The sequence below is a fragment of the Trachypithecus francoisi genome, unplaced genomic scaffold, assembly GCF_009764315.1.
Source record: "Trachypithecus francoisi isolate TF-2019V2 unplaced genomic scaffold, Tfra_2.0 Lachesis_group21, whole genome shotgun sequence".
NCBI lineage: Eukaryota > Metazoa > Chordata > Mammalia > Primates > Cercopithecidae > Trachypithecus > Trachypithecus francoisi.
In genome coordinates, this window is record NW_022681467.1 from 18738496 (window position 1) to 18765146 (window position 26651).

At 39.4% G+C, this 26651-nt stretch overlaps 1 protein-coding gene across 1 annotated transcript in view; it reads left to right on the top strand.

Moving 5' to 3' along the window:
- Positions 1-26651, top strand: part of HAO1 (hydroxyacid oxidase 1) — a 60820-nt gene that overhangs the window by 21835 nt on the left and 12334 nt on the right. The window contains exons 3-5 of the mRNA XM_033185650.1: positions 4991-5246; positions 14024-14199; positions 25224-25315. Of these exons, the coding sequence (XP_033041541.1) occupies positions 4991-5246; positions 14024-14199; positions 25224-25315 (524 nt within the window). The remainder of the gene's footprint in view (positions 1-4990; positions 5247-14023; positions 14200-25223; positions 25316-26651) is intronic.

Here is a 26651-nt window from a genome sequence, read left to right on the forward strand (position 1 = left end):
AGCAATCGGAAGAGATACTCAGCTGCTGGTCTCTATGGCTCTAACAGGGTGGATGCCCTCCATTCTGCCAGGCGCTGATGTTTAAGTTGCTGGATTGTGAGGAAGTCTGGGGGTTCCTTGGGGAGAAAAGGAAGTGATGACACATTGAAGCACAGTGACATATTGAAGAGACTCAGGGGCTGGGGTTATTAACTTCAGAGCTGTGGCTATTTACCAATTGGAGTGTAAGTATTTTAATATTTTAACAAACATAATTGCCATTCTGGTATGTACCAACTTCATCTCAGATCTGTCCTTAAGAAATAGGCAAATTCTTTATTGCCTCTCTGAATGGTCCATATAAATTCCCAGGCTCCCTTAGCTCGTTCTAACATAAAACTATATTAAAAATAATGAATATAATTCATCAATAATTTTCCATTGTCACAGTAAATAGTCACAAGTGGACTGAGATAAGAGTGATCACTCATATTTGTTCTGGGGAGAAGGGAGCCTGCTGTTTTGCTCCTCTGTTTTCTCCTAGGACTAGTATCTTAGCTTCAAATGATAATACCTCAGCACAGACTCTGATATTTCCCGCTACATGCAGGAACATTCTCTTGGAATAATTTTGGGGACCCCAATTCAAAATTTCAGCGATGTATGATTTAATTATTGGAAAATAATCACTGAGCAGCAATAACTCCAGCAGTTACTTGTATCAAGGTAGAATCAGGAAATAGATGGTATGGACCAGACTTGCTTCTCTCTAAATATGCATACCCAAGTGATTTGGGTAAAATGTTTGTGAGGGTTGACACTTCCTGCAAGTCAGATGGTTTAAGAGAAGTTGAAATTATGTGTGTTTTGTGGCATTTCAGCAATCTGTGTGGAGTGTCTGTAGATATTTCTTATGAGTTCAAGGGAATCCTTTTGTGGATTTTGATGTTCCTGTTGGCAGAGCTGCTGCTAGACTACATGATGTCTTTGTATTAACTACAAAAACATGCCCAGTCATCTGAGTGATTCTCTTTGTCAGACTCCTTTGTGCATTCACACTCTGTACCTCCAGTATACGGAGGACCTTCCCACCGGACTCTAAGATTCCATGCCTTCCCAATGCATGGCAGTGTCTCTCATGCACATGGCAAACCTACTCTCTTGGATGTCATTGCCCTGAAATATTGAGGAAGTATATTTATCTATGCTTGGTACCAGGGAGTCATTTAGGCATGCAGGGAGTCTAGAAAGATCATTACCCTGGGAGAGTGGCGAGTTCCATGCTGAGTTCTCCTACTTTGTTGCTCATCTCTGTGTGACCTTAGGTAACATCCTCTTCAGGACATATTTTTTTTTTTTCTTTTTTCTTTTTTTTTTTGAGACAGGGAGTCTCGCTTTGTCACTCAGGCTGGAGCGCAGTGGTGTGATCTTGGCTCACTGCAACCTCTGCCTCCTGGGTTCAAGCAATCCTAGTGCTTCAGTCTCCTGAGTAACTGGGATTACAGGCATGTGCCACCACGCCCAGCTAATATTTGTATTTTCAGTAGGGACAGGGTTTTACCATGTTGATCAGGCTTGTCTTGAACTCCTGACTTCAAGTAATCTGCCTACCTTGGCCTCCCAAAGTGCTGGGATTACAGACAGGAGCCACCAAACCTGGCCAGGACATAATTTCTTTCAGGTGAATTGATTGTTAGAGTATTTTGATCCAAGCAATCAACGTCCTTTCATGTTCCTTTCAAACAGCAGTAAGTGACCTGAATTTATTTTCCACATTTCCAAATCTTAATGAAAATCAGACAATGGTCTCGATGTTCATTTGTGTTGTTACTTAATAAAATGTGGGTTTTGAACAATATTTTGCCAGTCATGAGTTCCTATAAAATAAATTCCCAAAGGCACTCTTTGGGAGAACAGACTAGTGATCTATAGACATGATGACCTCCAACTCAGATCTTCTGTAGCTAACCACGGACCTGGAGAACATGTATGAAAAACATCTTCAAAGGCATTGACAGATTAACATTTATCAAACACAAAATCCATTTTACTACATTTGAACTTAGACCTTTACTATCTAATGGCTATGGTACTATTCAAATGTTAAAGTGTGATCCAGCATCAGCCTCATCTGGTTAGAAATGCAAACTCTTGGGCCCCATCTCAGACTTACTGAACCAGAAGCTCTGTGGGTGGGACCCAGAAGTCTTTGTTTCACATGCCCTCCAGGGGACTGTCCTACTAAAGTTTGAGAATCATGGAAGCCTTTTTTTTTTTTTTTTTTGAGATGGAGTCTCGCCCTGTCGCCCAGGCTGGAGTGCAGTGGCGCGATCTCGGCTCACTGCAAGCTCCGCTGCCTCCCGGGTTCACGCCATTCTCCTGCCTCAGCCTCCCTAGAAGCTGGGACTACAGGCGCCCGCCACCAAGCCCGGCTAATTTTTTTGTATTTTTAGTAGAGACGGGGTTTCACCGTGTTCGCCAAGATGGTCTTGATCTCCTGACCTCGTGATCCGCCCGCCTCGGCCTCCCAAAGTGCTGGGATTACAGGCGTGAGCCACCGCGCCCGGCCTCGAGAATCATGGAAGCTTTTTAACTTCTCATTGTAGCTTTACAAACAGCAACTCACTGGATTCCCATCAACATCCTGTGAGTGTCACTTGGACAACTATATTTATACCCATTTGATGCATGGTGGGCACGCAGATGAGTCAAATGACTGGGAGGAATAGAGTTTTACATAATATACTTTTATATATTTATACTTTATAACAGATTTGACTCTTTTATATATTGCATATAAACATTATATCAGTTTCTCCTCCACTAAGCTGACTCTAATTTTACTACCAATTTTTGGAAGAAAGCCTACCTATCACCCGTGTTCCTTCAGGTACCCTGTAAAACTATTAGTTAGACAATTCTATTTAATTTTCCATTTGTTTGCCCATATCTTGCTACCTCTTCCCCCAAAATGTAACTGCAACTTTGCTCAAAAGGATGTGTCTACTTGGGATATCTAGCACACACATTTTATGAGATTTTAAAAGACAATGTAAATGGTAGACTATATATTTAATAAAATTTTGAAAGATAGAATTTTAAAATTAAAAAGAAAGAAAAAAATTAAACTAACCCCATAATTCTCCCATCCACCATTAGCATGTAGTTTGTTTAGATTTATCTACCAATAAGTACAATTGTACAAATTTGATATCATGTAATACATGCCATTTTGTAAACTTTTTTCTTTCCTTAATATATCTATATATTATAAACATCTTTCTATGTCTATATTATTTCATAATTGTAAAACCCAGAATTCTCCAGAGAAACAGAATCAATAGGATCTCCTTCTTGGAGTTTCTCATCTTTTTCTCTCTCTTGATAGATACAGATAGATACATACATATGTCTATCTCTCTATCTCTGTCTATCTTTATCTCTACAATACCTATCCACAGATAGATATTTTCAGGAATTGGCTCATATACTTGTAGAAGCTTGCAAGTTCAAATGCACAGAGTTGGTGGGCAAGCTAGAGATGTTGCAGCTCCAGTATGAAGGCAGGTTTCTTGCAGAATTCTTTTTTCTTAGCAGTCTTCCTTCCCCTTCCTCTTCCTCTTCCCAGTCTTCTTCCCCTTCTCCTTCCCCTTCTCCTTCTCCTTCTCCTTCTACTTCTCCTTCTCCTTCTCCTTCCCCTTCTTCTCCTTCACAGACTTATTCTTAAGGCCTTGAGCTGAATAGATAAGACCCACTCACATTATGAGGGATAATCTGCTTTACTCATAGTCTACTAATTAAAATGTTAATCTCATCTAAAAAACACCTTCGTGGCAGCATTCAGACATGTTTCACCAAATATCTGGGCACTATGGTTTAGCATATTGACACAGACAATTGATTATCATAATATTAATTATTTTTTTTTTGAGATGTAGTTTCACTCTTGTCGCCCAGGCTGCAGCGCAATGGCACGATCTCAGCTCACTGCAACCTCTGCCTCCTAGGTTCAAGCGAATCTCCTGCCTCAGCCTCCTGAGTAGCTGGGACTATAGGCGCCCACCACCACACCCGGTTAATTTGTGTTTTTTTCTTTTATTATACTTTAAGTTCTAGGGTACATGTGCACAACATGCAGATTTGTTACATATGTATACATGTGCCATGTTGGTGTGCTGCACCCATTAACTCGTCATTTACATTAGGTATATCTCCTAATGCTATCCCTCCCCCCTATCCACCCCCCCACAATAGGACCCGGTGTGTGATGCTCCCCTTCCTGTGTCCAAGTGATCTCATTGTTCGATTCCTACCTATGAGTGAGAACATGTGGTATTTGGTTTTCTGTTCTTGTGATAGTATGCTGAGAATGATGGTTTCCAGCTGCATCCATGTCCCTACAAAGGACAAGAACTCATCCTTTTTTATGGCTGCATAGTATTCCATGGTGTATATGTGCAATTTTGTATTTTTTTAGTAGAGATAGGGTTTCACCACACAGTTCAGGCTGGTCTTGAACTCCTGACCTCAGGTGATCCACCCACCTCAGCCTCCCAAAGTGCTGGGATTACAGGCATGAGCCACCGTGCCTAGCAATAATGTTAATTTTAATGGGTGTGTTCATTTCATTTTATATATGAACTACAGTTTAACCAATTCCCTAGTGCTGGGCATTCAGGTTCTTAATATTTTTTGCCTGTATTTACAGGCACCTTTGACTATTGGACTCATTTTGTTCTTCAGGAACAATATATACAAAGTGTGGAAAGAAATGTATATTTCTAATCATTGGAAAATAAACACTGAGCAGCAATAACTCCAGTAGCCATTTGTACCAGAGGAGGTAGAATCAGGAAATAGATGGTATGGACTGGACTTGCTTCTCTCTTTAAAATATTTGACTTCATATTGCCAAATTGCCCTTCTAGATGTCTTTACTCCATCCAACTGCAATTCAAAGGCTTGGATGAGCAATGCCAGGCCTGGCTTGATTATCCCCTTTCTTTCTCAGCCTGTCAGTCCCTGGGAACGGGCATGATGTTGAGTTCCTGGGCCACCTCCTCAATTGAAGAAGTGGCGGAAGCTGGTCCTGAGGCACTTCGTTGGTTGCAACTGTATATCTATAAGGACCGAGAAGTCACCAAGAAGCTAGTGCGGCGGGCAGAGAAGACGGGCTACAAGGCCATATTTGTGACAGTGGACACACCTTACCTGGGCAACCATCTTGATGATGTGCGTAACAGATTCAAGCTGCCACCACAACTCAGGTAAACATGAATATGTGGGCCCTGAACTGAGCTGAAAGGGATCTTGTCTGGGAATGATAGGGTCTGGATTCTACTGATACCATCATTGCTAAATATCTGGTTAGTCCTCAGCTAATCAAATCCCTTTTGTAGATGTCACTTTTTTGAGGTACACAATAGAAACAGAAATGGCCTCTATACTTACAAAAGTCAAATAAGTTTTCAGACCAGAGTGCATTAAGGCCTTTGGCTTTAGGAAATATGAATTGTTCTACAGATGGCAGATACTTAATTCTGCCCAAGCAACAGTTTATTATAATCATCCTGGTGCCCTATTTCTCTGTTAAAGTCAAAGAGCCACCTTTACATTTTATTTTTAATTGTACATGGAACAGCTAAGGCTAAGAAGATTAAAGAAAGAAAAAATAATGGAGATTTAAAAAAAGCCACATCTTTGATCCCTCATTGTCTACTTCTTCTTTCAGCAATATTCCTTTCACTGTGGTTTGTCCATAGGTCAAGATTCATTCATTCATTCACTCAAATCATTCATCTTAGCAAAAACAATGTATCACATAATCTGATGTTGAACTATAATGGTTTCATCAGGTCATTCATTCACCCTGTTCACAAGCAGTGAATTATTATCTCTTTCCTGGTAGTATTTTAGGATTACAATCATCTTTTTTTTTTTTTTTTTTTTTTGAGACGGAGTCCCGCTCTGTCGCCCAGGCTGGAGTGCAGTGGCCGGATCTCAGCTCACTGCAAGCTCCGCCTCCCGGGTTCACGCCATTCTCCTGCCTCAGCCTCCCGAGCAGCTGGGACCACAGGCGCCCGCCACCTCGCCCGGCTAGTTTTTTGTATTTTTTTAGTAGAGACGGGGTTTCGCCGTGTTAGCCAGGATGGTCTCGATCTCCTGACCTCGCGATCCGCCCGTCTCGGCCTCCCAAAGTGCTGGGATTACAGGCTTGAGCCACCGCGCCCGGCCTAGGATTACAATCATCTTGAGTCAAAGCTGGAAACCGAGCGGAAGTCTCTGGGAAAGACCCAAACCTCCTTAAGCTATACACCTCTTTTCCCCATCATGTTTTCCTTCCTTTAGTTTCCGCCAGAATGTGCTCTTGGATTTTTCATATGGATGTATTATGTCCCTCAGGCCTATAAGTATTTGAAAAGGGATCAAAATCTTAGTTTTAATGGAGGACATTTTTATGATGGACTCTACAGCATCCATCAGAATATGTAAGATTATGAGGAATGTCTTCCTGGGTTCCCAGATCTCATGCCACAGAGAGCCTTACTTATTCTGTCTATGTTTGAATTGTATTTGAAAAGAAAAAAAAAAAAAAAATCCTAGGGCTAGCAAGATTGAAAAGAGATAAAGGACAAAAGAAGCCACAGGTTTACTGTGTTTGCTCTTCTACAATATTCAAAAATGAAAAGATCCACAATCAAATTCATATTCGCCTGGAATTTCATATCTATTACAGTGACTGCAGAGTGTATCTCACCATGGAAGTTGGAGCACGGCCTTGTGTAAGTTTCACATAGTTTTACTGTGTATGTGCCTATGTGAGAATAAACTACTGTGCATAAAATCTTGCTGTTTAGCCATGTGTGAATTAGCTGTGTGGTGTTACCTCCCTGTTACTACCAGGCCAGTTTAGGATATTATTTCTGTATGTGGCACCAGGATTAGGCCAATGACAGGAAAAGAAAGTGCTCTCCCCGCCAAACTTGCCAATAAAACTGTTCCACATATCCCAGACTCAGGGTTACCTAAACACCCCGTGTTTAAAGAGAACAAAAACAAAAGCCTCTGACATAGTCTTATTCCTTGCCAAATTCATCAGAAAGCTGATGGATTCAAATTCCCCCAATATGAAACCCATATTTACATTATTTCTCTACTTTGATTACTTTTTTTTTTTTTTTTTTTTAAAAAGACTTTCTAAATAGTTTCCCACTATCGAGGTTTCTGACAGGAAACATTCCTCATTATTTCCCCTGGCCATTTGAAAAGGAATTTGTTCTTCCTTTTCCTCCATCTCTTAATACTACTACTACTAACAATAGTAACAACAATAATAAGTACAGTAGGGTTTTTTGTTTTGTTTTTAACTTAAGACATGCTTTCTTGCTCTGGATAGTAAAACGTGTTTCACAGAGGCATCTACTGGGGATGACACAGTTGTTAATTCTGGCTGGTACCTCTTGCTTCCTCACGACTGGGGCTACTCAGTGAGTAGCGGGAAGGTTGATTTGCTTTCCCCCCTTTTCTTTTGCTCCTGGGCTCCTTCCCAGATGACGTGAAGGGCCATGAAACAAAGACCCTTTTCAGCTGTCGGTGTGCATGGAACTGGCTGCGGCTTCCTAGCTTGTCACATCTCCGGTCTGAAGATGATCAAATAATGAGCAACACATCCAGGTTATAGGGAACACGGGAAACACCCCACAGCTGGGTGTACCCCCAGCCCCTCAGAGTGCACATTGGCGTTGTTTGTCCTAGTGGACTTCGGAGTAGGCCAGTGCCTTCTGGTCAGTTCCTCAGTGGTCCACATTCAGCTCTCAAAGGCAGAGCATGCTAATGGGAGGTCCAGGCTTCCGCCTGAGGCCACATACACCCAAAAAGCTCATCTGTTATAGCCTGATATGAAATCGGTTTCTTTCCGCAACTGACCTGACTCACAGAAGGTGAAGCCTGGCTTTTCATAAGTGAGGTTTGGCAGGCAAGGGAGGCAGGAAATCCAGAGGAGAATGAGCCTGTAAAGCATGGCTCCTTCCAGCCCTTGTTACTTCCTCTGCCCGGGTGTAGGGGAGGGTCCCGACTCCTGGCATCTGGGCCCAGCAAGAGTTCAGAGGTTTGGTAATCTCTGCTTGGTCCATATGCAAAACACATGCATGTGTATACATTATTAATGGCACGGGGGTTCCTGAAACTGAGAGGGAGTAAGGAGACTTCTCATATGCTCTTGGAAGAAGCAAGGAATGAAACTAGTTCAGTAGACTGATTCCTGAGGCTTTGGGGCAGGAACTTTTTCTTTCTCCATATCCCCACAGAGATCGTTCATTTACCCTGATTTAAGATTTGGCCCTTCAGTGCAGTGCCAAGGCAGTTTAAAGAGAAGAAAAGTAATTTCTGATCATTGACTAAGATCAAGGTAAATCATGACACTTACCCTTTCTACGATTTGTCCAGTAACATGTTTTCTTAAACCCAGAAGTGATTTATTTATTTGTTTGTTTGTTTGTTTATTTATTTATTTATTTATTTATTTTGAGACGGAGTCTCGCTCTGTCGCCCAGGCTGGAGTGCAGTGGCGCAATCTCGGCTCACTGCAAGCTCCGCCTCCCGGGTTCATGTCATTCTCCTGCCTCAGCCTCCCGAGTAGCTGGGACTATAGGCACCTGCCACCACGCTTGGCTAATTTTTTGGTATTTTTAGTAGAGACGGGGTTTCACCGTGTTAGCCAGGATGATCTCGATCTCCTGACCTCGTGATCCGCCTGCCTCGGCCTCCCAAAGTGCTGGGATTACAGGCGTGAGCCACTGCGCGGGGCGCCCAGAAGTGATTTATTGATCACAGTAGCCAGAATATATCATACTGAAATAGATTGGCCTGCCACTGTCTTCTCAGGTCTCTCATGATGAAAGTGGCCTGCCTTAAAGTAGACTCAATGTGAATAGGTCTCCATGACCTCTGCCTCACTGCCTAGCACTCACATCCTCACCCACTCTTCCACTCTGGCTTCCCTGCGTTCCTTCAATATGCCAGGCATGCTGGAACCCCGGAGCCTTTGCCCTGGCTGTTCCCTCTGCCTGTAACAGTAATTCCCAGCATCCACGCATGACTAATAGCCTGGCTTCCATTGAGTCTTGATGTTAGGAATGGATATACATGTCTCTATATTGGGAAGCCACAATAAAAACTGATGGTAGAGATGCAAATATGAGCAGAATAACAGGGTGGGGGCAGGGGCAGGGGCAGGGAGAGAGGTCAGTGGAGGACTTGGCACAATAGCCTCTTAAATGGCATAATAGCCTCTTAAATTTTTGGTTAGGAAATCATTCACATCGATAACTAGGGCAGGAAAATGAATCCCTGGAACCTGTTACTTTACGTGGCAAAATGGACTTTGCAGATGTGATTAACTTAAGGGGCTTGAGGTGGGAGGATTTTTCCTGTTTTATCTCAGTAGGCTTGATGTCATTAAAAGGGTCTTTATAACAGGGAAGGAAGCAAGAGTGTCAGAGTCAGAGAAAGAGATGAAATGACGGATGTAGAGGTTGGAATGATGTGGTCAGGAGCCAGGGAAAGCAGGGGGTATCTAGAAGCTGGAAAATACACGGGAATAGGGCTTCCCCTAGATTCTCCAGAAGAAATGTAGCCCTGTTGATAACTTGAGTTTGGTCCAGTGAGACTCATTTTAGACTTCTGACATTTGGAACTGTAATATAATGCCTTCATGTTATTCTTATTGCTGTTGTAACAAATAACCACAACACAGTTCTACTAATTTCCTCCTCAAGGTAGCTTCTCAATTTCGCCAATACTGGTTACCAAACATACTTAAAGTTTCATTTTGAGTCTCTGACAACTCACATCCCTCTTAATCTGCTTTACATTTTTCTTGACTTTGTATAGTGCTTATGTTCTGATACACTTTGTAATTTACTTATTGTAATTTACTTATTGATGATGTTTACCATGGGCAGGGATTCTCAACTGTTTTGATATTTATTGATGTATCTTAAACACTGAAAACACTGGCACGTAGTAGATGCTCAATAAGTAATTGTTGACTCAACCAACAAAATGTACTAGAGCATACAAGATTTTCCCAATGTAATATAACTAGCAAGAGGCTGAACCAGGATTTGAACTCAAAATTCATTCCCTGAACCGTCTTCTTTTTTTTTTTTTTTTTTTTTTTTTGAGACGGAGTCTCACTCTGTCGCTGGGGCTGGAGTGCAGGGGCCGGATCTCAGCTCACTGCAAGCTCCGCCTCCCGGGTTCACGCCATTCTCCTGCCTCAGCCTTCCGAGTAGCTGGGACTAAAGGGGCCTGCCACCTCGCTAGGCTAGTTATTTGTATTTTTTAGTAGAGACGGGGTTTCACAGTGTTAGCCAGGATGGTCTCGATCTCCTGACCTCGTGATCCGCCCGTCTCGGCCTCCCAAAGTGCTGGGATTACAGGCTTGAGCCACCGCGCCCGGCCCCCTGAACCATCTTCTAGCGGCCACATTGAGGAAGCAATTACCAGGGCTGTGTTCTCAACACAAGTATTCTCCTAACCACAGAATTAAAGGCTGGTGGCCCATGTATCAGTGTCTGTATTTATGAGCCCCTCTTTCAATCTCTTTCTTTTCATATTGTGTTGATACTGTAGCCTTTATTGGTCGTTTTATTTTTTCGTTTCCCAAGACAGAATTATGTGGCTTTATCTTTAATGCTGCATTATCAATACTTATAATACATAATATTATGTATTACTCAATATTCATGATTATTAGTGTTACTATTGGTTATTTAATAATGTTTAACTTACATTAGCAGTTGTTACTATTTTTATGATGCTAAATTACTAACAGCTAAAACAACTTCTATATTAAAAAGTATATTTGAGTGTCACTCAAGAGATAATGAGTACCTTACAAAGAAGAAATCTTGTTTCTTACCTTTGCGTCATTAAACAGATCAGGATTTGGAGAATTAAGCCCTAAGTAATCGTGTTATTATTTTGATTTCGCCCCTTTTTTCCTTACAAAATGGAATACTTTGGTTATCAGAAGCCACTTTAAGCATTTATATATATGTATGTCATAATCCGAATAAAAATAGCATTCATGGAGGTTTCTTTCGGAGCTCTTGGTAAAACACTCCATCGTGGGTCTCTGTCAAGATATCCAAAAACTTTTTCTTGGCTTCTGACTTTGAACAAAGTTTCAGAGTAACAACAAGGCTTCATTGTGCACTGAAATTTCTGTAAGGCAACATTCATTCAAGTGTTGATCCGCATTTCACCATCCAAGAATAACAACAGTTATTTATATAATTTTATCCATGTTTCTGTTTTTTCCTATCCATTTCACCCTTTCACCCCACCCCTGCTGAAACACTGGAGCTTGTTTGGGATGGGGGTGGGGTGCCATGCAGACTATATACACATACAGATGTTTTTCTTTTTCTTTCCCTGGTCTTGCTATGGGATAGACAGACTGGACTTTTTCTTATTAACAATATTATTTAAAAGTTTGGAATTTATTATCATTTAATCATTTGTAAGTAATGAAATAGGTCTCCATGATAAGGATATGTTTATTGACCAGCAGTTAGCTTTATTCAAATTAGGGTGACCACAGAAGACCAAGGACTATAATATAACGTACAACCCTAAGTGGTTTGATTTAAATAAAAAGGAAGTCCAGGCATTTCAGCTAAAATCCCCACCAAAGGCCAACAACTAGATGGGCATCCATATGACTCACTGAAATTTTCTATGATCTTAAATGGCCATTTGAGTCCATGAAACTATAGGACTAACTATTCAATCCTTATTGAGAAAACTTTGTTAATAGCTTGAATTGAGTTATATGGGATATGAATGTTCATATCTTTATGATAATATATGCCACCCAAGCTACATAACCAGTTATGTTAGCTAAAATACACTAAAGTGTAAAAAATCATAGTTTTCTATTAAAGGAAGTCATGATTGTGCCTAGATTCTTCTAGTATGATATACAATTTTTAAAAATTTTTTGTGACGGAGTCTCACTTTGTCGCCTAAACTGGAGTGCAGTGGCAACCTCCCCCTCCTGAGTTCAAGCGATTCTCATGCCTCAGTCTCCCAAGTAGCTGGGATTACAGGTGCCCACCACTACACTTGGCTAATTTTTTTGAAATTTCAGTAGAGACTGGGTTTCACCATGTTGTCCAGGCTGGTCTTGAACTCCTGACCTCAGGTGATCTGCCCACCTTGGCCTCCCAAAGTGCTGGGACTACAGGCATGAGCCACTGCGCCTGGCCGATATATAAATTTTTATGTGGCTCCATGATCTTCTCTACATTTAATGACAGAGCTGGTGGAGGGGAAGAAAGAGATAGGACTAAGCCAGAGATCAATATACATACTACTATACTTTGACCCAAAAAAAAGGAGATTGACTGGTAGGGGAATTAATAGTATGCAGAAGAGCAAGGTGAGTCTGGTCACTGTCATTATTCAAAAACAATGTTTCAGGAGAAGAATTTTACAACTGGATTTGGGGCTGTGGGCAGATAAGTCATAGGAATGATTCTATTGTGCATCCTGAAGTCATCCATCCAGCTAGCAGTCACAGCTGCAGGCTGAAAAGACATTGCCCCTAGAGTGGGGAACTGCCAAAGTCTAGCCAGGATGTTAGGTCAAGAGAAAAGACCTCAGGCACAGGGGAAGCCAGCTGCAGAATCTTAGAGGTGAGTTAGAGAAATACTGGGCTAAGCTGGGTCAACAAAAATAGACATACGGGAAGGAAGCAACTCAGTGGTACTTTGTCTCAGTTTGGGTTCTCCTAGATGCAGGCTGTGAGCCTGTGATTTCAGTGCAAGTGGTTTATAGGGAAGGTGAAGGGAATACTGCTAGAGGAGTAGGAAAGTGAGGCAAAGGAGGGAAGGCATTGAACAAAGGGCATAATACCAAGACAGCTACAGTTTTGGGCAACTGAAGCTTAACCCTGCTGGCAAATTCTGGGAGCTTAGGCAGAATTTATCTCAGAGTTAGTCTACCTAGGGGTGAGGGAGCTGGGGTATTTACACTTCAACATCCCTAATGCTTCCAGTCTGCTGTGTGGGTGGTGACTCAGGCCCAGGACCAAAAAAAAAAAAAAAAAAACCACTGTCAGAGAAATGAAGGTATTGATAATTGGAAAGTTCATGTCCTTGTCAAACTTGTTTTGAGTCAGCAGACCGAGAGGTTCAGAGAGAACAACCAAAAGGGGGAGGGAAAGGCAAGAGGTGACAACTTATCTGCTGGGAAACACTTCCCACTTCTCCCATGCCCACCACCACCATCAATACTGCAATAGCAGGGCAAGAAGGAGTCTACAGGGGCAACAGACAGTCATGCTAACACCTGTTACTCAGTTACAACCTCTTCTAGAATTTTCTACAAGGGCATTGGAAGGTTTCATGAGGTCAGGTGCAATAGCCAGGAGGAAACAGAGATCTGAGCAAAGAGAATATAATTAGGAATAAAGTCAAGGGACCCAGATTGGAACTCAAATACTGCTATTAACTAGTCTTAATTTGAGGCAATTCATTTTGTACTGCTGTTTTTATTTTCTATGGGAATCATAGAGTATCAATGTTACTCTCTAAGAGTCTTTTAAGGAAAAATTGTGATAATTTTGGCATACGAAACCCTTTGTAAATTATAGTGCACCATAAAAATGTTTTTAAAATTGTGATTAATTTGCATTGCTGGCTAAAAATAGTGTCAATTCTATTGTCTATACCTATAAACTGGCTTAAAAAGGGATATTTGAATATGAACACATTTTTTTCCCTTGAAACACATTTGTTTGTATACACACAGCCTAAGACGTAAAATAAAATTTACGTCACTGATTAAGACCACTAGCGTATAACATTGTCTAGAGTCCTACATTAAAATATGGAAAATATGCATGCAATTGACTTATAGATGAATGAGGAGTGAACAGTGAATTGATTTGTAAAGGGTAACATTTTTCATTGAATCATTGGAAAGATATTTCTAACTTTGGCAAATTTCTTGTTCTATGCATTTCTTATTTTAGGATGAAAAATTTTGAAACCAGTGCTTTATCATTTTCTCCTGAGGAAAATTTTGGAGACAACAGTGGACTTGCTGCATATGTGGCTAAAGCGATAGACCCATCTATCAGCTGGGAAGATATCAAATGGCTGAGAAGACTGACGTCATTGCCAATTGTTGCAAAGGGCATTTTGAGAGGTTCGTTTATTTCTCTACTTGAATTCGTACTGATTTTATGATCCTTTGTGGATATGGTCTTCATATTCTTAAAGGAAAATAACAAGGAAATATTAACATGGAAATTGAGAGAGACATTCCAACTCTCAATTCTCTCTTTTCATGTTAGTGAGTAAATATTTCTTCATTCTTAGGTAATATTCTGAAGCAGAGCTAAACTCTCATGAAGTAGAAAGTTAGCCTTTTCAAAGAATTGGGATGCCATTGCCTTATTTCAGAGCTGTTACTGAAGCATAAAGCCTGGCAAGATCTTGGTAGAACATCACGAGTTCATTGCTTTACCTGAAAGCTACAACAGCTGCTCTCAGACCAAAGAGAAACCCCAAGGAGATATTATGACAGACAGACTTGTTTTAAGAGCTTTCCCTCTTTTCCTTGTGCTCCCTCCAGTACAAATGGCTAGGACTAATTTTTGAGTGTGGTCAAACCCACATCACCTCTCTGAAGAGAATGGCTGACTAGTATGGTCAAATGCTCAATTATCAAGCCATGGGTAACAAGAAACTTAACTGTTTCCTCCAGCATCCCCATATATTCAGATCCCACAGGGAGGTACCAATGACTATAATAATTTTGGAGTGTAAATGTGTTTACCCACAAAAATGTTTTCTTGCGTTTGAAAACATTTTTTTTTAGTGTGGTTATATAGATAACTGCCAAAAACTTTTTTCTTTTTTCTTTTTTTTTAACTGAAATGTTTGAGTAAGTGACTTTGGGATGAGAGTCTGTCCGTTAATGTATGTCTATTATATGACTTTGAATCAAAACTTTTTCATAGATTTTACTTGAACGTGTCTGAGTTATGTGATCCCTATTTATAAAGTTCTACCTACTTTGACTATTTAATTTTATGTCTGAAGAAATGAGCTTATAAAAGTGAAAGAAATAAGCCCAGTGCAGCATTTAAGTAGTGGAGATATGTTTAAATCCAGATGTTCTTATTCTGTGCTCAAAAAAATTAGTTTTAAAAATCGATATATAATAGTTGTACATATGCGCAGAGCATATAGTGACGTTTCAATACCTGTAATGTATAGTAATCATATCAGGGTAATTAGCATATCCATCATCTCAAACATTATTCTGTACTTCTAAAAAAATTGTTCACTGTTTCCTACTGATCATTGTACTAGTTCAAAATTTCTGTGGATTATGCTTCAGTGAGTATGTATTGGTTTGGTTTACAGACACCTTTAAACAATGGTTTCACTTCCTTTACTTGCATCCGTGTTGTCATCCATGATTACTAGTGCTACTTACTGTGGCCGCATTCAACTGTGGGGACTAAATAATATTAACCTGAAGGTTCTGTGCCATTCATTTATGTATCCATTCATCCATTCTCTTATTCACTCACTCATTCATTCCATAAATATCATAATTACTGTGTGCTAAAATATTTTTATAAAATAAAATAATCTTAGATCCTTGGATAAAAAGACAGTCTATTCTTGTAGGAGACGGATATATAAGCAAGCATTTTGGGTGCAATAAAATGTTATATAGAAATCTGTGCAATGTAAGGGCGTGGCTTAAAAAAGAATATGGACAATAATATAAGAGTGAGTTGGAAAACACTTTTCAGAATGAAAGATGATGCTTGAATTTTGCCATGATATCAAGCCAATAGACTCTATTTCAGACTGAAGTACTGGCAGAATAAAGCAATTATGCATAACAATTTATAAAACATGTAAACCATTTAGAGAATTTAGGCTTTAAAGTGGCTGAGAACCACTGAAGTGTCTTGATCAGAGAAGCAACCTCATCAAATAAGCATTTTACAGAAATCATGCTTTGCACAATGGACCTAATGGATGGAGGTGGCAAAATTGGGTCAGGGAAGACATTTAGGAACTGTTGTTGTCCAGAAAAGAGATAATTGTAGAGATGACCTAGAGTAATGGCAGGGAGGGGACTGAGAAGGTATAATTAAATTAGAAAATTAAGACAGTTAATCACAGAGAAGGCCCAGGGGATCTGGCTTTAAAACACTAGGGAAGAATAAAATTTTAGTCTTGTTCCATAATTGTTTCAAATAAGGAACAAAGATAAGAAGGAGGTCATTTTATTTTTTAACCACCTTTACAATTTAGGATTTCCAGTGTATATCATTTTCTACAACTTTGTCCCCTAAGATATGATGCAAATCAATTGAATTAGATTTACTGTCACATGTTATCTTGAAAAATATTTTGGTTTCTAGAACTTCATTCTGTTATCACTTTAGCTAGGACCACTGCCACTACCACCACCATCACCACCACTACCACAACCTCCATTACCAGGACAACCACCACCACTGACACCACCACCACTGCTATCATCATCACCACTCCCGTCACCACCATCACCACTCCCATTACCACCATGACCACCACCACCACCACCATAACCACAACTTCCATCAACACCACCATTACCAGGAACAACCACCACCACTGCCACCATCACCACCACTACCACAACCACAACTACCATCAACACCACCATTACCAGGACAACCACCGCCACTACCACCACCACCAATCCCATTATCACCATGACCACAGCCACCATCAACACCACCATTACCAGGAACAACCACCACCACTATCACCACCACCACCACCACTACTCCCATCACCACCATGACCACCACCACGACCAGCACTATAACCACAACCACCATCAACACCACCATTACCAAGACAATCACCACCACCTCCACCACCACTATTACCACTACCACCACCACCACTCCCATCACCACCATCACCACCACTACCACCATCACCACCACCTCTCTTTTCTTCTCATCCATATGGATTTCTTGCTTGTTTCTAAATGTTTTTGTGACATTTTACACATAGTAGATAGTCCAAATATTTATTTACTGAACTTCTTGATGAAAACTATGAGTCTATCTAATTAGAGAAAGCTCAAAAAAAAAAAAAGGAGAGATGGGACATTTGACATTTAAAGGGAAATAACTTATTTATACATGTACAGTTTACATTGTCTAGTTTTCTGTAACCATTTGGTTTTCTATTTAACAAACAAGAATCATCTCTATGACAACAATTGCACCAAGTAACACATATGCTCATTTTGGATCGGAAGGGAGGGGTGGCGGGGCCAGTTCTGGGAAATCCAATTTTCTCCATTTCACAGGTCCTCATCCAGAAATCACATGGGTTGACTAAGAGTCACTCATCCTCTTTCATTTTCCTTTTTCAGAAAAGTACAGATTATATTTGCAGGAACATGAAGCCATGAACAACTGTGAAGATCTAGACCAAACATCTGACTGTCCCACCATTTTAAGAATTATATTTTAATGAATGCAAATTGGAATGGAAGATGTAATCTCTTACTGTGTGTGGTTAAACTGACCTTAGAGAACGTCAATGCAAGCTCATAACATGTACTTGAGACAGGATTTGGTCTTTGTCAGAACTCACACTAGCAAACAAATGGCTTTTTTGAGCAAAAGCATAGTGCTTTTTAGAGTTTTTTTCTTTTTCTTTTAATTTTTTTTGAATTAGGCTGTCTCACTTCCATTGTGGTTTTGTGTTTCTGAGAAACTTTTCTCTAGTCAGCTCTTCATATACAGGCATACCTCAGAGACATTGTGGATTCAGTTCCGGACCACCACGGTAAAACAAGTCACATAAATTTTTTTGTCTTCCCAGTGCATATGAAAGTTATGTTTTTGCCATACTGTAATCTATTTTGTGCAATAGCGTTATGCCTAAAAATCAATGTATATACCTTACTTAAAAAATAAGTTACTCCTAAAAAATGCTAATCATCATCTGAGCCTTCAGCGAGTTGTAGTCTTTTTGCTGGTGGAGGGTCTTTTCTCGGTGTTGATGGCTGCTGACTGAACAGGGTGGGGGTTGCTGAAGGTTTAGGGTGGCTGTGGTAACTTCTTAAAATAAGTCAAGGAAGTTTGATGCATTGATTAACTTTTCCTTTTAGGAAAGATTTATCTGTATCATGAGAAGCTATTTGATAGCATTTTACCCACAGTACAACTTTTTCAACATTGGAGTCAGTCCTCTCAAACTGCCGCTGCTTTATATGTGAAGTTTATGTAATATTCTAAATCCTTTGTTGTTATTTCAGCAATGTTCACAGCATCTTCACCGGGAGTTGATTCCATCCCAAGAACCACTTTCTTTGCTCATTGATAAGAAGAAACTCTTCATTCATTTAAGTTTTATCACATGATTGCAGCAATTTAGCCACAGCTTCAGGCTCCACATCTAATTCAGTTCTGTTACTGTTTCTGCCACATCAGCAGTGACTTTCTTCACCATACTCTTGAACTCCTCAAAGTCATCCATGAGGGCTGGAATCAACATTGTCCAAATTCCTGTTAATGTTGATATTTTGACCTCCTCCCACAAATCACAAATGTTCTTAATGGCATCTAGGATGGTGAATCCTTTCCAAAAAGTTTTCAATTAATGTTGCTCAGATTCATCAGAGGAATCATTAACTATAGTATCTATAATCTTATGAAATATATTTCTTAACTAATAAGACTTGAAAGTCAAAATTACTCCTTGATCCATGGGCTATGGAGTGGAGGTTGTATTAACAGGCATAAAAACATTAATCTTTTTGTGTTTTTCCACCAGAGCTCATGAGTCACTAGGTGCATTGTCAGTGAGCAGTGATATTTTGAAAGAAATCTTTTTTTTTTTTTCTGAGCAGCAGGTCTCGACAGTGGGCTTAACATATGTAGTAAACCATGCTGTAAACAGATGTGCTGTCATCCAGACTTTGTTGTTTTATTTATAGAGCACGGGCAGAGTAGATTTGGTAAAATTTTTGGATTATACTTTGAAGCCATGCATTGACTTCTCCTCTCTAGCTATGAAAGTCCTAGATGGCATCTTCTTCCAGTATGAGGAAGGCTTGTTTGGAAGAAGATGCCATACAGCCTGTTTCATCTACATTGAAAATATATTGTTCAACGTAGCCACCTCCATCAATTTTCCTAGCTAGATCTCCTGAATAACTTGCTGCAGCTTTTCCATCAGCATTCAGCTGCTTCATTTTGCACTTTTATGTTATGGAGATGGCTCCTTTCTTTAAACCTCAGAAATCAACTTCTGCTAGCTTCAAACTTTTTTTCTGCAGGTTCCTCACCTCTCGCAGTCTTTATAGAATTGAAGAGAGTTAGGTGTTGCTCTGGATTAGGCTTTGGTTTAAGGGAGTGTGGTGGCTGGTTTGATCATCTATCCAGACCACTCAAACTTTCTCCCTATTAGCAATAAGGCTGCTTTGCTTTCTTATCATTCCTGTGTTCATTAGCGTAGTAGCTTTAATTTCCTTGAAGAACTTTTGCTTTGCATTCACAACTTAGCTGTTTGGCACAAGGAGCCTAGCTTTTGTCCTGTCTTGGCCTTTCACATTCCTTTCTCACTAAGCTTAATAATTTCTGGTTTTTAATTTAAAGTGAGAGGTATGTGACTCTTCCTTGAGCACTTAGAAGCCATTGTAGAGTTATTAATTGGCCTGATTTCAATATTGTTGCTTCTCAGGGAATAGGGAGGCCTGAAGACAGGGAGAGAGATGAGTGAATGGCCAGTGAGTGGAGCAGTCAGAACACACATATTTATTAAGTTCCACATTTTAAAGGTGATGGTTCATGGTACTCCCAAGCAATTACAATAGTAACACCAAAGATCACTAATCACAGATCACTGCAACAGATGTAACAATAATGAAAAAGTGTGAAATAGGGTGAGAATGACCAAACTGTGACACAGGGATACAAAGCAAGCACATGCTGTTAGAAAAATAGTGCTGGTACACTTGCCTGATGCAGGGTTGCCACAACGCCACTAGAGCATTGTATATACCTTAATTAAAAATACCTTACTCCTAAAAAATGCTAATTATTATCTGAGCCTTCAGTGGGTTGTCGTCTTTTTGCTGGTGGAGGATCTTTCCTAGATGTTGATGGCTGCTAACTGATCAAGGTGGTGATTTTCAATTTCTAGAAAACTCAGTAGCTGCAAATTGCTATAAAGCAAAGTCCAATAAAACAAGGTATGCCTGTATACATTGTTCAAGATACTTTAAAAAAAACTCACTTAATGTTCCTGCATTGTGTTTAAAGTTGCTGTCATGTGTCTGGGATTTAGTTACGACTCTCCTCTAAGTCAGAACAGATTCCTAGACCAAAAGCTCCAACGGTGCGAAGGCTGAGCTCAAATCTTGAGTACTTACATTTCACTTTTATATTTTAAATTAAATATGGAAATAAAATATTAGTGAGATAGCAAACAGTGCCACTGCCCATTGATGACTGTGTTTCTCAATCAATGTACTTCATGGCAAATTCATAAATATGGAATGCCACACTCTTAAGTTCTAAGAATTAATAAAAATATCCAAGATTCATGAACATTTTGCTAAGTGGGAATATTTTGGCCCTTTCATTAAGGCAAAATTGCTTCTCTGTCTGTGTTAAAATAAAATGTAAAACTGTGGACAAGGCTGCATAAGCAGCTAATAAAAGGGCCTTATATCTGGTTATACATTTTCCTTATTGTCTTTGCTTCTCTAGAAATTCACAGTCCTATCCTCTGAGCAAATCATTCTGTCATTTCTCCATATATTCCCAATACTACCTGCAGAATATAAAAAACCACTTGAAATGATGGCAGATAACAGACTGTTACGTAAGAAACATTTAATTCAAATGGGAGGCACTTTATCATTGTAATCCCAACTAGGATGAAACTGTTATAAACACAACTCAAACAGAGTTGCTAAATGCATCCTGCAAATAAATCTTTCTTCACCTAGTCATCGTCTTAGTTTATACTCCCTACACCATCAGAGGAAAAGAGTAATAATAGTTAATATTTATCTGAGTGTTCGACATGTGTCGGGCACTTTCTAAACACACATTCAACTCATTAAATCCACAAGCTCATCATATGTGGATCGCTATCCTCATTTTGTGGCTTAGGACCATAATGCACAGAGAAGTTAACTAACTTGCCACTTACACAGCAAGCAAGCAGCAGATGTGGGATTTAAGTCCAGGTGGTCCGATGACTTAGTCTAAACAGTGAATCACTTCTTCCTCCTGTACAGGATCTGTTTACTGGTAATATTTGACTTCTCATAATGCAGGTTGTAGCTACATGGTGGCAGACATAGGAATATAAACTGGAGAACTATACATATGCTCAATTATGAGGTTTGAAAACATACCATTGTCTATGTTTTTTAAGTGTTTTTTTTTTTACATTTGACTTGAAGTTTAGTATCATGTACATAACTAGATAACCAGAGCAAACCATAGCAATTCAGAATATAATTTTACACTGTTTACTAAGGTTATTTATGACTACACCTAGGTTTTTAAAATAAATACCATGCTATGTCTATTAGGATAGGTAAGCTCATGGAAACATTGAAGATGAGCTGTGCAATATGGCAGCCACTAGCCACATGTGGCTATATAAGTTAATTAAAATGAAATAAAGGCAAAATTCCAGTTTCTTAGTCACACTGCCACATTTCAGTTGGTCAGTGGCTACATGACTAGTGGTACTGTATGATGGAAGTCCACAGATCTAGAACATTTTTATTATCACAGAAAGTTCTGTGGTAGTTCATTGAGGCCCTATCTTTAGGGAATCATTTATGAAATATGTTTGAGATGAAAATGTATTGGGCTTCTAGTTTCAAATGATGGACTGAGTACATATGAATCCTCTCGTTAAAGCCAACACCCCATTAAAATTAAAGAACGGAAATGCAAATATGTATACACTAATGACAGCAAAGCAAAGGAAGATGAGGGACAGAAACAGCAGAGAAAGTTTAGGAAACTTTTGAAAGCATGTTGATAGCAGGAAAACATACAGAAATCTGTACCTTGAAATAGGCTTTCAGGAAATCCTGGAGGACGTAGGGGTTGATTATGTAATAGAATGCTTGAGAGGTTGTAGGTATATAGTCTGCAAGGATGGCAGAGAGGGTAGTGAAGACTAAATGCAAGGGGACTGACTAAAGATCAATATAGGAAGCGATCATGCCTGCCAGCAATCCTGCTCCCAGTCTACTTCTTATGCAACAATGGACACTTGGCACTGACTTCTCAATAATAAAGTAGCTGATCCTTTCTAAAGAAATGAATGACTGGGATGAAATGTGGGTGGGTGACATATCCAATATGACATGATGCTGTCCTCATTCTGACACTTGAGGAGCTCACAGTCTAATTGCCTCTTAGTTGACATTCCCTGCGTTTTCTTACATAGAGTTCCAGCCAAGGACTTGGCAAGAATGAAACTAATTTACAAAACAGGGCAGTTCCTCAATCTTTCTTCCTTAAATATAAATGGAAAATTTAGCATCACTAGGCATATCAGAAACACCAAAACATAAAAAATCAAGATGAATCTATAGAAAAGCTTATTCCAGGAAAAAGAGATGAAACAAGAAAAGGAACTTTAAAAAATCCAAATGAGAGACTCAAAAAAGTTGAAAATATAAATAGGAAGAGTCTGCCATGAAAAGAAAATTAGAACATAAAGAAGAGTTCCCAATGATTAGAAAAATGACTTCTGATTTTTTTTTTAAAAAGGGAAAATTGAATATATAAAAGAGGTCTCAAAGATTAAAAACATGATTGCTGAAATGACTGAAAGGCTGAGCAATAAAGTCAATGACATTTCCCAAAGGGTAAAACAACAATGAGAACAATAAGATAAATAGAAAGAAAAACTTATTACATGAATGTACATGAAGACCACTTAAAAATGTACAATATCCAACTGATAGGAGTTTCAGGTAGAAAAGTAAAAGAAAGAGGCCTAGAGGAATTTATTAAAGACCAACAATTTCTGAATGCTGTTGTTGTAAGTCATTAGAGTGAGAAAACAAATCACAACTTATCACGTTGGTTATGAAATTTCAGAAAAATAATGTGTATAGATAAGCTAAACATAAAACTGTTTACTTATAAAATAATTCAAATCAGACTGGCATCAGTCCTTGCATCAGCAATGGGTACTAGAAGACAATGGACTGATGTCTTTAAGGTTCTGAGGAAAATCGTTTTTCCACCTAGATTATTATACCCAATCCAATTGTCATTCACACACAAGAGAAGCTGTTTAGGTGGTCTGTAAGTTTACCTCCCTTGGGTCCTTTTTAAGAAGGTTACAAAGGAATCTACTACAAACAAATGAGAATATAAACCAAATGAGGGCATACTCAGACTGCAAGATATTCAACTCAGCGAGAATAAGAGCAAATTCAAAACTGAAGGCAGACATTATGTCTTGTGAGTAACCACAACAGAATGGATCAGCAAGGCAGAGGGCTCCAGGGATTATCTCCAGGGGGAGAATAAGTGACCTAATAGGTCAGATCAAATAATTGAAATTTTGAAGAGCTTGATAATATTCTGAAGTCTGACAGTAAATGGAAAAAAGAAAAGAAAGGCAATTAGAAATCTAATCTAATCCTAATCACCTCCCAAAGACCCCATCTCCAAATGCCATCACATTGGTAATAAGGGCTTCAACATGAAAATTTTGAGAGGATTTAAATATTTAGTCTATAACATATAGGCTTAACAGTTTCCTATACCTATAATTTTAGAAGAAAAATATCACTATCATCATTCAAAAAAAGTAAGAATAGTTGAAAAATAGCCTTGTATAAAACAAAGTTTGGAAAATGATAGCATATAATTTAAAAAATAATTATCTTATCTTTTAAAATAATTCTTAGTCAAGTCTGCCCATTATCTCCATTGCTGAATTTGTACAGATTACCAATGACCTATATCCATTTGCTTAAATTTCCAAGGCCTGATTTTTACTACACTCTTGAACCGATTGGTTTTGCTTAGTATTGCATTTTGAATGTTAAACCTGAGAACCAGTGTTGTTTTCATGATTCTTTTAGCAAATGGTTTGTTACTAGGACATGCTAAAAATAATAGTTAGAATAATAATAGTTAGAATATAAAATATGTTCTATATTAAATGTTGCAAATAGATTTAAGGGAACAGTAATCTATTTTAAACTGAATTTTCAGAAATTAATATATTTTAAAATATGATTAGAGATTTAATATTACATTTTTTAGATCTTTCTTTCTTTCTTTCTTTTCTTTTCTTTTTTTTTTGAGATGGAGTCTTTATCTGTCTTTCGGGCTGGAGTGCAGTGGTGTGATATTGGCTCACTGCAACTTCCGCCTCCCAGGTTCAAACGATTCTCCTGCCTCAGACTCCTGAGTAGCTGGGACTACAGGCACCTGCCACCAAGCCTGGTTAATTTTTTTTTTTTTTTTTTTGTATTTTTAGTAGAGATAGGGTTTCACCATGTTGGTCAGGCTGGTCTTGAACTCCTGACCTCGTGATCCACCCGCCTTGGCCTCCCAAAGTGCTGTGATTACAGGCATGAGCCACCGTGCCTGGCCAATTTTTTATACATTTCAATGAGCAAACATATATTTAATTATAGAACAATATTACTTAAAATTGTTACTAAAGCTATTACGACTTTGTATTAAAGATTGTTTTTTGAAATAGGTTTGTCCACTGTCTGTTACATTAACAGTGCTTGCCATTTTTATGTGCTTTTTTGCTATCCAAATTGTTGAGGAATAATTTTGCTAAATGGTAAAGTGGTATAATCTTATTTATTAAAAGTACTTAGCAAAAGTACACCCTTATAAAGATAAATACATTTTATGTCAATGTATTATCTATTGATACTTTTATATATTTTACAATTAAATTGCCGCCAGTGGTAACATTTTGTTGTTCTTGGCCTAGAAAACTACCACTACTATTCTAGTGCTAACCCTAGGGTATACTTTTATGCTAAGATTATTGACCCAGGTATGCAGGTGGGAGTCAGCCTCCATTTGACTGGAATGTGGAGGCCTCTAAACCCAAGCCGCATGTTAAGTTACAGTTTCCCTAAGATGCTTGTTTTACTCTCTCCAGGTGACGATGCCAGGGAGGCTGTTAAACATGGCTTGAATGGGATCTTGGTGTCGAATCATGGGGCTCGACAACTCGATGGGGTGCCAGCCACTGTGAGTTTTGGCAAACACTGCAATTTCCTTTTGGAGTTCCCATTTCCATCACTGTGTTACTATCTCTATGTCTGCCTCGTCTTTGTGTGTAGTTTGTGTGATCAGTCAAGGTGAAATACATGCAAATATGTGAGATCTTGGATTTTAAGTTTAGTGGCACACAACTACCCAAATTAACAAATATATTTATGTTTAATTAGCCCAGTGCATTTATTTGTTACCTATGAAAGTCTCTATTAAATAATAAGACATTTGTGGGCAAGGATTATTCTGTAATTCACAAATACACCAATAAGTATGTAAACTGGAGTGTGAAAGAAAGGATTATGCCATGAATGTCCAAAGACATGAACTAGCAGAGAATTGTGGGAATTCAAAGGCTGTGGTAGAATCTGAGATCATCGGTACAACTGAGACAAGAATTCAGGAGAAGGGACATATTGGAATTTCCTGTGGGGTGGCGGTTGAAAAGCTGCAGAGAAACGGTGGCGAGTTGGGAAAAGGAGAAAAAAAGCTTAGGCCCAGGCAAGGGGAAGTGAGCTCTAAGTAGGCTAATCTGGCTGGGTTGTGAACCACCTTGGCTGCATATTGGAATCATCTGGGAACTTTAAAGACTCCTGATCTGCTCCCCAGGTCTATTTATCAGAATCTCTGGTTGGGGCTTGGGAGTGTATAGGCGCTAGTATTTTTTTAAAGCTATCAGGAGCTTCCAACATGCATCTTTGGTTTTTATGCACTGGAATAGGCAAATCAGAATCCAAAATCTAGGTATAAAAGTGAACCAACTGGCCTGAAAGGTGTGGGACTGAATGGAACTGTGTGGAAGAGCAATTAGAACCTGAAGATCCTAAAACCATGAAAACTGACAGACTCTTAGAGCAGATTTTAAGATCAGGGACTGGGAGTCCAGAAATGGATGCAAAGCCATGGAGATGGACACATTTCCTGGGGTGGATTTTATGGATCCGTGATCCAGAATGGGGGCCAGGAGCCATTGGTGGGGTGCTATCAAGCGATTCCCTTACGTGCTGTCCACTTGTGGGGATCTGGCCAAGCCTCTTGTAGATGGGGCAATGATGTTGCAGATACTTTTTGCTTCTGCTCTGGCCCCATGTGGCCCCCTCTTTGCAGTGTGATAAGCCTAAGTGTAAAATGGCAGAGTGAGATGTGCTCAGGGAATACTAAATAATCCATCTTGTTTGCAGTGTCTGATGCTGTAACCGCCCAACCGGCTCTCCTTGTCCACCGTATAGACAGAGCCGATTTATCAAGACAGGGGAATTGCAATAGAGGAAGAGTTTAATTCACACAGAGCCAGCTGTACTGGGAGCCTGGA